At 46.1% G+C, this 14,135-nt stretch overlaps 1 protein-coding gene across 1 annotated transcript in view; it reads left to right on the top strand.

Moving 5' to 3' along the window:
• Positions 1–14,135, top strand: part of Cystm1 (cysteine-rich transmembrane module containing 1) — a 61,992-nt gene that overhangs the window by 20,061 nt on the left and 27,796 nt on the right. Inside the window, exon 2 of the mRNA NM_001402495.1 lies at positions 2,036–2,253. Within this exon, the coding sequence (NP_001389424.1) occupies positions 2,055–2,253 (199 nt within the window). The 5' untranslated portion in view covers positions 2,036–2,054. The remainder of the gene's footprint in view (positions 1–2,035; positions 2,254–14,135) is intronic.

Raw genomic sequence — 14,135 nt, forward strand, 5'->3', positions numbered from 1 at the left:
CACAGTGTTTGAAACAGGACCCCTCTTGTGTATAACAGGATTACAGACATTCCTAAGTGCCACTGAGCCTGGCTTTGTGTGGGTTCTGGAGATGCTGGCCCAGGTCCTCCTTGAGCATACACACCAAGCCATCTCCTCAGCTGCACCAGTTGTGTGCTTGTCTGTTTGTTGTTTGGTTTTTGAGTCTCTATCAGACTCTGGAAAAGTAAACCTTTAAATGGGAGGCATAATGCACATGTGGTAAAACAGATCCGGATTCCATATTAGGCATTATAATTGTCAAGGGACACTCCCTCTACCCCCATTCCTCTGCTAGGTTGAAGCCAGTACCCTAGCAGTCATTGTATTCGTCTTTCAACCATTGTCCACATTGAGTCACACTGATACGCATGCCTCACTACTTTAGTCCACGTGCTAAATGTATGTTGAGTTGTGCATCACCGCGTGTTTCTTGGCATGCTTACCATCGGTCCCCAGGGCTGGAAGCACAGTAGAAGTGGGTTAGGGTGGGCCAGTAGGTTAGGTTAGTTCAGTCTTTTGTAGCGTTCTCTGCATCTTAAAGCTGACAGTTGCTGATTGACTAGTAGCAATTTGGTAGGCCATAGCTTTCATAGACCTTTATGTGCCTATGTTACTGGCTTGGGTTGTTAGAACTGAAAGAACCGAACTACTTCAGTCAGTCCTGCTGACTGAAACGGCATTTATGATCAACTCAGTTCTGGGTTCCTTGAATCATTTGTGATGAAAAAGGGAGATGCTGGCCTTGATTAGTGTAGCAGATTGGGTGCTTCCTCTAGAGCTGGGACTAGATGAGCTTTTCTTGAAGCACATGAACTATAGCAAGAACTGATGGTATCTAGCTGGAAATCTGATACTATTTGGAAGGAAGAATATGAAAGTTACATGCATAACCTGTTACTTTAATCCAGAATCCCTAGGGAATCTTATGACAATTCTAGCCTTTATGACATTATTTAAGAATTTATTGATTACATATTCTAAAGAAGAATTAATGGGATTACTAATTTGTAGTTATTAGATTCTTTCCTACTATTTAATTGGGGTTCCAAGGTACTCGAAGTAGGTTAAATGTTCATCCAGGAGATGGTTAACAGTGAGGCAGTGTGGTATCACAGGTATCAGGTTGTTTAAGTGACTCATGTAGACTATACCTTGTTCCCCAGTTATGATTTGTTTGCTTTTAATCTGGACGTCTCTGTGCCAGGCACTGTGGTGATTGTAGAGATGATGGAAGCAATATGTTGGCCCTCAAAGCCTCAAGTCCAGTCAGGGAATATTTTAATAGGCTAGGGGGCCAGGAAGCATAGGCTCCTTCACAGATACAAACCACCAAGGACAGGAACTTGTAAACACAGTGAAGATTCCTGGTGAATCTTTCAAAGAACCCTGGCAGTGTGGAGCTTGGAGGAAATTTTTGCTTGGCATTCTCTATAGACAGCTCACTGCTTAGAGCCATGGGTCTGGAAAGCACAGCTGTGTTATCCTAGAGCCCAAGACAAGGGGTGTGTCTGGTCACTGGCAGCAGGGCTGCCTCTTAGGAGACACCACTGTAGCCTGACCCTGTTTATGGGAGGGTTTTCTGGTGTTGGACCAGCATCTGCTGATCTGGTTGATAGTTAGTGCTATTAGATTTTCTGCTATCTTAAAGCTAGCCAACCACGTTTATGGACATTTCAGGGAAATTAAAAACAATGTATCCTGTTATTCATTCAGCACATTTATTGAGGAGACTACAGGCACCAAGCGCCTCTAAGGACATGGTAGCAATCCCAAACTGACTTGATTGATTCTGTTGTCACAGCCTACTATCTGGAATAGGAAAGAGACAAGCAGAAGAAAAGCAAGCAGATAGGAAGATAAGAGCTGTGTGGTTGGGATGAGAATGAACCGACATGAACAAGGCTTTCCAGAGTCACTGGGGAACCTTTAGGGCATTTAGTAAATGATCTGATCAGTTGGAAATTTTTCTAGTGAGTTCCACATGCAAATGATTTTTATCCTCTTTGTCTCTTAGGTGCATTGCCAGGTTCCTGATGAACCCAGAGAACCCTCCACCATATCCGGGCCCCGGGCCAACAGCCCCATACCCACCTTATCCACAACAGCCAATGGGGCCTATGGGAGCCCCACCTCCTCAGGGGTACCCCTACCCACCACCTCAGGGGTACCCCTATCAAGGATACCCACAGTACGGATGGCAGGGTGGACCTCAGGAGCCTCCTAAGACCACAGGTAGGTGTCTGTGAATTTGCAAATGTTCCTGTCTTGGTTTCACACAAGAGAGCGTTTTCGTGATTTGTTGGCAGAGAAGAAATCTTCTTTGTGATTTCTGATTGATGTTTGATGCTGGTGGCTCAGAATGGCTTTCACTCAAGATGACTTACTGGCCTACATGTTCTCTAGGGGATTTCTCCTAGAGCACTGGTGGGGAAAATACCAACTGGTGTCTTTCTCTTGCAGTTCCTTTTGTTTTGTTTTAGCTTATTGGGGTTATGTTATCGGTTAGCTTGTTGGCCCTTAAGTCATCCTCAGGCCTTGCTGCTGAGGTTGGTTTCCTTATTATTTTCATAATTCTGTTCAATCTACTACTTGAGATTGCCCTTGTTTTCTGGGTCTGTATGATAGAACAGTACTACTCAAGGTAGTTCATTTATTGACGAGTAAACTGTTACTGTGAGAACTAAAGAAAGTGAGAGCGGATGTTTAAAAACGGAGAGCAGCTTAGCACTCCTGACTGTCAAGCATATAATCACTCTTCCTAAACCTACCAATCAGTGCAGGATTAAAAATAAAACACTGCGAGAAGCATTGTTCTACATACTTGTCTGGTGACTATTTTTTTTTTTTTTTTTTGGTTCTTTTTTTTCGGAGCTGGGGACCGAACCCAGGGCCTTGCGCTTCCTAGGCAAGCGCTCTACCACTGAGCTAAATCCCCAACCCCGTCTGGTGACTATCTTATAACCCTTTGATTTACAGAATAGCTGTTTCAGCTTTTAAAAACAGTTAATTTTACCAAGTGCTTATTATATACCAAACGGTTTCCTAAAAGCTTTATGTATTTCAACATTTAATCCTTGCCACAATTCTATGAGCAAAACTAGGGCCTTGTGTATGCTGGACAGGTGCTACCTCTGAGATGGCCCTCCTGCCTGTCATATTTTATGGTTAATCTAGGTATACTCCTCTTTAGGGTGTACAGTTACGGTCTGGCACTTTACTGGGCTATCTGCCAGTGTAAAAAGAAAATAGTCCAGCACCTGCTTATCTAGTAGATTCTGCCCAAATTGAAATTCATAAATGCTCCTCTGGTTTTCACCCAGAATGCTTTTTGCCAATTCCAGGCTTACTCTCTAGCTTGTGTTTGATGAGTTGAGAATGTTATTCAGTTTGTCTAGAACAAGTGCGTCTTAAGTTTTGTGGACTTCATGCAGAGAATACAGATTTGAGTTTCTTTTTGTTGGTTTAATTAATATTGATATATCTGCCATTTTAAGAAAAGGTTTCTTTATTCCTAAGATTAAAAGGCTCCATTAGTTTAGTGTTAGCAATCACAATTCACACAGGTATTTAACCTCCCTTCCTGCAGTTGTGAATCAGTAACTCCTGCTTTCATTGTGTTCCCAAGGAAAGTAGGCACTGCAGCTGCTCAGCTGCAGTTCTCACTTAGGGCCCAGGACCTGTGGACAGAATTCCAGAGGCAACGTCATTGTAGAGTGAACCCGTCGGGCGTCGTTGCACTCCTGGTTCTTGGTATCGTCTCTGGGATCTCCAGTCAGAATCATCTGCTGTTCTGTTATGTGTCTGAGCTTTGTGTGGACATTTAAGCCTTGCTCTCCCATTAGGAGATCTCAGATTTATCTGCTTCTGCTCTCTCTTCCTCTGAAGTCTGAGTGTGTGCTGTAGTTCTTCTGGTTAATAGCTGCACGGGTGGAATGCCTCCTCCTTCAAAGCAGGGAGGCCATCCAGCAGCCATTCTTTTTTTTTTGGGTGAGAGGGGTTTCGAGACAGGTTTCTCTGTGCAACAGACCTGGCTGTCCTAGAACTTTGTACAGCAGGCTGACCTCAAACTCACAGAGATCCCCCTGATTGCCTCTGCCTCCCAAGTGCTAGGAGAAAGGTGTACACCACCACGCCCAGCTCCTTCAGCCATTCTTACTGACTTTTGGTAATCACTAAAGGCTTAACATGGATGTAACGCACGGGTGGGCAGGGAGCTAACCCAAGAGCTTTCTTTGGTCACCTTTTATGACACACAGTTCATTTTTCAGGCCTTGTAGTGAAGGGCCTGCAGGATGGCTCTGTGGGCAAAGGAGCCATCTGTTTGATAAAGCCCTAGACCTCACTTGGTGAAAGGCAGGAACCTGCTCCTGCTCGCTGTCCTTTGACCTTTGGGTACTTGAGCTGTGCCATGAAGGCGTGCACACACAAGCAAGCAAACAAATAAAGATTGTAGCTCAGACTAGAAAACAAACACCTTCCATCTGCCTTAGAAAGTCGGCCTTTGGAAATCATATGAGTGGAAGTGCCTGTGGGGTAAGGCTTCTCAAAGGAGAAGCCTGCAACTAAGTTCAGGATCGCATATGACTCTTCCTAACTATAGCAAGTATTTCTTGTTATATTATACTCACTATCAGCCTCAGGCAGTGGTAACAGCAGCCCCACGCTACAGCAGTGGAGTCTGAGGCTTATTCTGACTGTATTTCATAGATAGAGATAGAGATAGAGATAGAGATATAGATATAGATACAACAGCACACCCCAAAATCACCTACTTAAAACAATGAGGGTTTTATTATCACTATTCCTGAGTTGGCAGGGAGATTCTTTTGCTTCATGTGATCGCTCTTGGGGTCACGTGATTTAATTCAGCTGTCACCCTGGCGGGGGCTGGGATGTCTAAGACTGTCTCACTTTCATGAATAGAGAGTCGGCTTGCCCGTGTGAGCCTCTCTATACATAACTCCCTTCTTAGAAGAAGATATGTTTTGTCATTCATATCTCCCCCATGAATTAAATAGCGTCATATCCAAGACTACCAGGTATCTTAGCCAATAACTACATTAGCTTAAACGATACACCATTGAGGGGCTGGCAGGCTCAGCAGTTAAGCTCAGTAGCAGCTCTGACTACTCTTCTAGAGGACCCAGGTTCCATTCCCAGCAGTCATGTGGCAGCCCAGAGCCATAGGTGGCTCCAGTTCCAAGAATCTGACACCTTCTTCTGTCCTCTGCAGACTGCAGGCATGCATGTGGTGCATAGACATGCATATAGGCAAAAATAAAAAACCCATCACTGAAGTAGCCTCTGTGTGGACTAGACCTGCTACTAATCTTCCCCAGGCTACTCTCACTCTTGCTCCTCCCCCCCACTCTGTCCCGCCCTGCTCTATACAGCTCTGCAGATCAAAATAAAATATCTGCATGACACCTGTCATCACCTAAGCCTCACTCCATAGAAGCTACTCCTCCGTGCACTCCACCTGTACACTGATGGACTCAAGAGCATGTCCTCTCCCCAGATTCAGTTAGTTTTCATTTTATATTGTCTGGCCCGTCGGTGCCCAAATTCAGGTAATTTACTTAGTGGTTTAGGCTTTGACTGAAACTGTTTTCAGTCGAGACTTGTATGGGCACACACATGTCACAGAACCTCGGGCCTTATTAATGAGCAACAGAGAACTGCCTGCTGCCTAATAAAGGTGGCGATGCAAACAGGAAAAAGAGGAAGTCTGGGAGTAGAGGCTACAGAGACAGAAAGCCACTGACAATGCGGACGGAGGAAAGCCTGGAATATGTTTAAGATGCATGGGGGGTAAATAACCTGGGATGCTGAATGGAAGGGAGTCCAAGACAGATGCACTCAGCCAAGAATATGAAAGATCCCAGCATAGGATTAAATAGGAGACATATTTGGCAAACCAGAATCTTGCCAAGCAGAATTTAAGGCTTTTGCTGACAGTGGAAGTTTGGTATACATTTGGTCATCTGAGCAATAAAGATTATAATTGTAGTTTAGATAGGACTTTGCAGGAAAGTTGATTCATCTCTTTTCTGAATACTGCTTACTAGGGCTGTGACACAGATCATAACAATGGCTTGCTCCCCTGCTGACTCCTGTCTGCTTTTAAGACACAGGGTCTTACACACAGTCCAGGCTGACCTCAAATTCACTATGTAGCTGAGGATGACCTTGAACTCCTGATCCCCTGGCCTCTGTCTCCCAAATGCTGATTTACAGACCTGCACCACCATGCCAGAACCAGTGCACCCTGTCTTCTCTGTAATAAGTTTTATAAGCATTGCTGTTGGCTTTGCTTCAAGATCCAGCAGTGCTATTCAGTTTACCCTGCACTGCGGGAAAGAGGAGCGGCTGAGAGGGAGAGAAACGTGGGGGCAGGCTGACTTGGGAAGGCTGAGAAGATTCTGTTGTTAAGGGGACCTGAATGCCTTTATTCTTGTGTGTTCCCCACCAGCCTCGGGCTTCTCTAACTGGCTCTGTTTGCCTTTTTTAGTTTCCTTAAAGGTTTCATTCAATCAAGCCACATGCTATCTGTCAAGATTTTTAGTTTTGGTGGGAATTTGTACTCTACTTTCTTTTAACCAGAACTCCATAAAAAATAAACAAGTTACCTATCAAACATCTTGGTTGGGTAGTTGAAAAACTTTGGTGCTGGATGTCCCTCTCTCTGCCTCTCTCTTCCTTCCCTCCGTGGACAGCTTCAGGGTGGTTGGTTAGATCACAAATCTTCCTTTAAAAAAAGGAAACAAAATACTTATTTAACGTGATTCTGAAATAATTTCAGACACATATAAACATTGCAAAAGTAATCAGATGACCTGGACTCCCCCAGCCACATACACTCACAGTACAGTCATCTGCTTTGTTCTTACCCTCAACAGTCCAAGAGTGGCATTTCTCTACCAGACTCTGAGGGGGGATCTTGCTATGTATGTGTAACTCCGGCTGGTCTTCCTCACCTTTTTGAGTGCTAGGATTACAGGCCTGCATCCCTGACTCTTTTAGTCAGTCACAGCTCTGTAGCATACATTCCATTCCAAGGGGGAGAGTAAGTAGACGTCACTCCTTTGTGAGGATGGTGGCATCAGTTTACAAAATACCACATACATGAAAGGTCTTTGGAAACAGTTCTAGTAGTGGCAGGTAAATTCCCACACAGTGAGACATCCTAAATAACAATTCTAGATTCTTATGAATATACCATAATGGTAACAGGTAAGAGTAAAAAATTAGACCTAATTGTATCTCTCTAATCTTGTGTCAGAAAGCAGTGCCAGGCTTGGTGGAGAATGTCTGTCATCCTGGCTACTTGAGAAGTCGAGACAGGAGGGTCACATTCAAGGCCTGCCAAGGCTACAGAGAAAATAAGTAATCAGTCTTTAAGGAAAGTTCTGTAAACTGTTAGAAGGAATGGAAAGGGATTTTAATTCTTTCACAAGTTAAAATGACTCCCGCTCAGGTACATCAGTCCCGAGAGATGAGAGTCCAGCTCAGGTGACCCCAGGTTAGCCACAGCAGTAGAGTCACTCAGGTCACGGCAGGCATCACTGATCCATTACCCATGATCCTGCTATGCATGGATTCGGCCCTGCACCCTCACCCAGCCCTGCTAGGCAGCCATTATTGAGTGCGTTCGGGCTTCACACAGACCCATTTATTCTTTCTTATTTTTCTTAAGTCAATTCCCTCTTTTTAGAGAAACCAATGCCACAAAACCATTCGTGATTTGCCAGGATTAGTGAACTCTTTGGTTTGAGTGAGTTTGGTTGTGTGTGACAGGGTCTTACTCTGTAGCCAAGGCTAGCCTCCTCCTGATTGAGCTTACTGGTGCGAGCCATCACTCCTGGCTGAGAGCCAGGCATGTTGACTTAGGACAGGGCTCTTCTTTTAAGCTAGCATCACCTTCTTGTGCTGTGCTCGGAAGATCCAGCACAGGCTTGCCAGAAATTCTGAAACGCCCTCCAAAGGAAAATATTCTTCCAGCTCTTTTCTCCTTATCTATCTCTCACAACACAAACAAATAAAATTGTCTAGTAATTGTAATATGCTAGTAATTTAGTCCTCTTCCTCCTCTTTCTCCCCATCACCCCCCCCACCTTTTTTTGAGACAGGGTCTCACTGTGTAGCCCTGGCTGGCCTTGAACTCAGAGCCCACCTGCCTCTACTTCCCCAGGTGCTGCAATTAAAGGCATTTGCCACCACACCTGGCTTCCAGGCAAGTTTCTTAACATCCCTGGTCTTTGACTGTGCCCACCTGCCCTTGGAAATCTCATAAAGGCAGTTTCTTCTCTTTTGTCTTTTCTAGAACAGTACTGAGTACGTACGTGGTGAACATTTGGAAATGTTTCAAAAATGGTTATGAGCTTGTTAGTTATCTGGGTCTCTCCCGACCATCTCTTTGAGAGCCTTTCCTTGCTTTTTAGCCGCAAGACCTAGTTTTATACCTGGTGTTCTAGGACAAGACTATGGTATTTGGCAACATACTGATTTAACACGAATTCTACTTAGAGCACCATCCTTTGGGATGCCCACGTGGAGCTGCAAAGCCCAGCTGGCCTTAGAATTAGGTTTCTAAGTTGGAAGCCTCCCATTGACCCCATTTTTGTTCTTTGTAATCTGAAGGAAGGAATGGGAGTAGCTTTTCAGGGTTTGATTTCTCTTGGCTAGTAATAATTGCGTCAGAACTGAGGGGGGCTGAGGGAGACCCATGTTTCTCTTTCTGGGCTCCATTTGTGACGTCTCATGTGCTTTCATCAGTGACTATGAGGAGAGAAGGACTGGAGATGTAGCATTTCTGACTTCTCTGGATAACTGGCCTGTGTGGCCTGGATTGTGTGAGCCTCCAATGCCTTCCTTCATCAGACACTCTGAACCCTTCCTGGTCATGCAGTTATTTTTCTCTGAGAAGCCTCTCTAGCATGAACAGTTTGGTGCCTCCCCTTCACCCTTCCCTCCCCTCCCCTTCCCTTCCCTCCCCTCCCCTCCCCTTCCCTCCCCTCCCCTCCCCTTCCCTTCCCTCCCCTTCCCTTCCCTTCCCTTCCCTTCCTTTCCCTTCCTTCCTTCCTTCCTTTTTTCTTTCTTTTTCCTTTCTTTTTCCTTTCCTTTTTTCTTTCTCTGGCCAGGACACTGAAGCCACCAAAACCCACATTGATTTAGTACTCTAAGTAGCATGTATCTAGTCCTGTGGATGACAGCTGCCCATCCTGTAAAAACGGGGTTATAGGCCCATGGTGACCGTGAATGCAGCTAGCACGGCTTATGACACATTGTGGCAGTTTTAACTTCGCTCATAGGTGGACAGAAGTGGGGACAGCAGGAATGCTACAGAGAGGAGAGGGGACTGGCTGCTAAGGGTCAGTCCTGATTGTTGTGCAGGGCCTGCTGTCATCTCACTTGTAACCCTAGCCTGTAGTGGGTCTCCCTCCTTGTGCTTGTACTCCTGCTATGTAGTTCCTACCCAGACCCCAGAGTAGCTTCCATTTTACTCAGGTGAAAACCAGGGTCCCTGCAGGGTACCCAGCAAGTCCCTGTGTGAGCCACTGCCACTCTCTCCCCTCTCGGCCTGCTCTTCTAGGGCCATCCTAGGCACTTGCGAGGACCCCGGGCCCTTTGCACAGGTTGTTCCCATCCCGCAGGCTTTGTCTGCCTTGCTGCTCTTTGGTCTTGTGCGCCTGTTACCAAGCTTAGAAAGGTCTTCCAACTGCTTCTTCTCCCTCGGTCTTTGTGTGCAGCACTCAGACTAGCCCCTAGTGTTTCTGTTAGTCTACCTGTTTCCCCTCCCTGACATACTATTTACTGGTGCACTGGCTGGACCTTCCCCCCTATGTAATGTAAGCTTCTTGAAGGGAGGGGCTTCTGTGTCGTCGTGCACTGGCTGGACCTTCCCCCCTATGTAATGTAAGCTTCTTGAAGGGAGGGGCTTCTGTGTCGTCATCGTCATTGCTGCTGCTGCTGTTGTTATTGTTGTTTGAGAAAGGGATTGACTATGTAGATTAGGCTGCCCTAAAAAGGCATGTGCCATCATACCCAGCAGAGTCACCTTCATGTTACTTCATGTCACCACTGAATTCTGAGCACTGATTGAGTGGTGTCTGGCGAAGTTCTCTCTCAGGCCTTCTCTTTTCCTCTTGTCTTTTTGGAATGGAACTTACTGGGTTACTATCTCGAGTCAGCCCTAGCGCTGAGCATTGTATACACGTCCTTTATCCTTCAATCGCATGACAGTGAAGCCTGTAGAAGATGGGGACTAGTAAAGATGCTGGTTTGTTCAGGATGTGAGCTAGCAGGGGCAGAGGTGGCATCTGATAGTGCTGTGCAGCTTAGAGCCTGCTCTCTGCCACGTCACTGCTTTGGCTGCCCCAGCCTGCTCCAGGTAGGCACCAGCCCCTCTGACTCTGTTTACTCCACCGTTGCCTCCTTACTCCCGGACCTTGCTCCTTCAGCCCGGACCCTGCTGCACTTGGTGTGCCTTATGCCTCAGTGCTGCTTCCTCCTCCACCTTTGACTTCATCCTGGTCTACTCCTCAGTGGCAAGAGTCGGTTGGCAAGCAAAATCCCTTCCTTAGTTCACCCTGTTCAGTCCCCTAAAATCCTTCCCTCAGTCACATCCCTACTATGCTGGGTAGAAGTCTGGGAAGAGCCTTTCTATCTCCTCCTCTTCCTCCTCCTCCTCTTCTCCTCCTCCTCCTTCCAATTGCTTCTGCCTCCCTTGGTCCTTTGTATGGTACTCAAACTAGTTCCCAATGTCGCTCTTTTTTTTTTTAAGATTTATTTTATTATTTTAATTACATATATGGTATATGTGGTGGTGGTGGTGGTGGTGTGGTGGTGGTGGTGTGGTGGTGTGGTGTTGGTGGTGTGGTGGTAGTGGTGTGATGGTGTGGTGTAGTGGTGTGGTGTTGGTGGTGTGGTGGTGGTGGTGATGGTGGTGGTGGTGGTGGTGTGGTGGTGGTGATGGTGGTGGTGTAGTGGTATGGTGTTGGTGGTGTGGTGGTGGTGGTGGTGTTGGTGGTGTGGTGGTGGTGGTGTGGTGGTGGTGATGGTGGTGGTGGTGTAGTGGTGTAGGGTTGGTGGTGTGGTGGTATATGCACATGAATGCAAGTGCCTGCAGAGGTCAGAGGTGTCAGAGCCCTCTGGAGCTGGGGTTATGGGCAGTTGTAAGCCAGCTGATATGCTTGAGTTTAGGTCCTCGGGAAGAGCAGTGTACTCTTATATACTGAACCACTCCAAGCTCTTGCTTTTCTAGTTCTTAACTCCTATCCTAGGACATTCTTTAGGGTATTTTAAAAATCCTTTGGGAAACTTCCCCTGGTAGTTCTAGGTTTTTTTTTTTTTTTAATTTATCTTTTGAGGCAGAGACAGTACCCCTGGCTGTCCTAGAACTTACTCTGTAGACCAAGTTGGCCTTGAACTCATATTCTCCAACTCTGTCTCCTGAGCATTGGGATCAAAGGCGTGTGCCACCACTGCCCAGCTCCCTTCAGTCTTATCTAGGCCTGGACAGCATCTCTTTAAGAAGGTATGAGCATGCCATAGGTGTGAGATGCTTGCTTGACCCAGCATGGGGATCTGGACACATATTCTTGCTAGAGTAGAGACGTGAAGCTCTTGGTGGCCACAAGGACAGATGCTTGGCTTCTCAGCTGCCTGTGTGATCTTCCCAGGGTTTGTGACCAAGGACGCTCGCTCTAGTTCATCCTCATGGTCAACTCAGAAACGTCCTCTGTACCAGAGAAACTTGCTGATCCTGTGTGGAAGGAAGCCCCCTCCTTCCTCCCTGCAGTGTTCTGTTGCCCTCCTAAGGTAGAGGCTTCACCACAGTGTGGATTTCTTTTTTCTTAAAATAATGGCCAGGATTCAGAAGGCCGAGACCTGTCCTGGTCTGCCCTGCTTCAGGCCCAGTTTTTGTTCCTTGGGCTTGCCAGGCATCCATTCCTACTCATATCTCACAAATGCCATCTCCTCTGTATTGCTTGAGACATTCTTCACTTCTTTCTGAGGTTCATATTCAGACTGAGGCATCAAAGGAATGAAGAAAGTTCAGTCATACCCACAGAATGCTGGGGGGTCAGATGGGCTATGTACATTCCAAGAGAGCGAGTGGCACCAACTACCACACAACCTGGAGCCCCAGCATTGTTGTTATAGACAGCACGGTGGGAGGGGTTAGTTGTTTTGGTAAAGGAAGAAGCCCCAGTTGTTTGTTTTTGTGCTCACTGTTCAATTTTCCTAAATATCCATACTTGGACCAGAGAAAGGCCTTTGCTAATTCTGAGCTGGGGATGGGGAGGACTTGGCATTTCTCCTGGGTCTGTGGCATTGATCCTTAACATTGGTCCTGCTCACCTCCCAATTGGGGTTAAGTTTCTGACCTTCACTCTGCGGTCTTCATTTAGAATTTTATACCATCACCTCTAGTTACAGAATTTTTTTCTCTAATCTAAAAACACCATGATAGATCTTGTCCAATTTGACTGACCATTGGGTTCCCCAGTAACTGTTTGAAAGTGATTGTAAAGTGTTGAGCTGGGCATGGTGGTTAACACCTCTCATCTCAGCACTAGGGAGGCAATAGCAGAAGCAGGCACATTGTTTGAGGACAGCTCACACGTGTACATTTTAGATGTAGGACCGCACAGAGTGAAACTAGAAGAGCCTTCTCAAGCTGTTAAACCCAGCTTGATTTTGCAGAGAAGATGGAGTACTTTCCTCCCTTACCCTGGTCACTTTTGGTCTGGGACTAGAGCAAGTGTTTACAGTATGGTGGGAGCCTGGAATATTGTTAGCATGCCGGCAGTCACAAATATCTGAGGAATGTGAACTGGCTGAATGACCCTCGGGCTCAGAAAATTCTAACAATAGTCTCAGGGCCTTAAGCAGTTCCATTTATAATCCAGATACTCCATCATCGCCATTCATTTTCATGGTATTTCCTGGGCCGTTGTTGCTTACATGCACATGGCTTTTGTAACTAGCTGACACTGTGCTATTATATCGTGGACACCGTGTGTGTTTGGTACAGGCACCTTTCCTGTAGGGCAGGATTTCTCAGCATTATTGACCCTTCTACCAGACATCTTTTACAGGTGTTTTCCTGCAGCGCTGTAGGGTGAGCAGCAGTGCTCCTCCGTATTAGCTGTAGCAAATACTTTTAGTTGTCTCCTGGTCTTACCATGTCCTCAGAGGGTCCACAGCACCTTCCCTTGAGAACCTGCTGTGGAGTCTGAGTCATTCAAATTTAATCCAGAGAAGGAAAAGGCCTTCCCAACCAGCTTTGTCAACTCCTGAAAACATAGAATGAGTTCTGCTGGCCTGCTGGGGAAAGTGGTTTCAGAATTCGGAGAACTAGGTAGAACTAGGTAGAACTTCTGGACCAGACAGACTTTGTCTATGCAGTTTGGGGTTAGAAAAGTGGATGCTACCAATTCCTCTATTAAAGCCATTAGAACAAAAAGTTTCAGGCCAGTGTTTTTTTTTATATTAAATATTTAGTAGTTCTTTTGTTAAAGAATAAATACTATGTAAATCATAGAGCAAATATTTGCCTACCAGTTGCGTATGTTGGGCACTTTTATCTGCTAACTCATTTAGTCCTTAGAACAACTCTCTAAGGTAAGCCTTCTTGTTCTTGCTGCTCTGTAGATTAGAAGTGTAAGGGCCAACATGTCTCTGGGCAGCCGGGAGCCCGGAAAGCTGAGATCCCACCCAGCAGGCTGAATCTGCAGCCTGAGCCCCTTGGCAATGGCTTCATTACTGAGCTCTTACTGCAGTTCCTGGTTCTAGGCTAAGAGATTCAGGGATTAATTTCTGGTTCCTTTCCTTTCCTTTCTTTCCCTTCCTTCCTTCCTCCCTCCCTCCCACCCTCCTGTCCTTCCTTCCTTCTTACCTGGGGTTTCTCTGTATAATCCTGGCTGGCCTAGAACTCAGAGATCGTCCTGAATGCTGGGATTAAAGATGACACCACCACTGCGCCAATAATAATTTCTGATGTCTTAACAGCCTTCCAGGATACGTGATAATATCCCTGTGAGACCAGGGACTTACAGACACTGTAAGGTCTTGCTGTGGTCACTCAGGTCTGACTTGCTTCTATGTAT

Source organism: Rattus norvegicus, chromosome 18 (genome assembly GCF_021556685.1).
Source record: "Rattus norvegicus strain SHRSP/BbbUtx chromosome 18, alternate assembly SHRSP_T2T, whole genome shotgun sequence".
Classification (NCBI taxonomy): domain Eukaryota; kingdom Metazoa; phylum Chordata; class Mammalia; order Rodentia; family Muridae; genus Rattus; species Rattus norvegicus.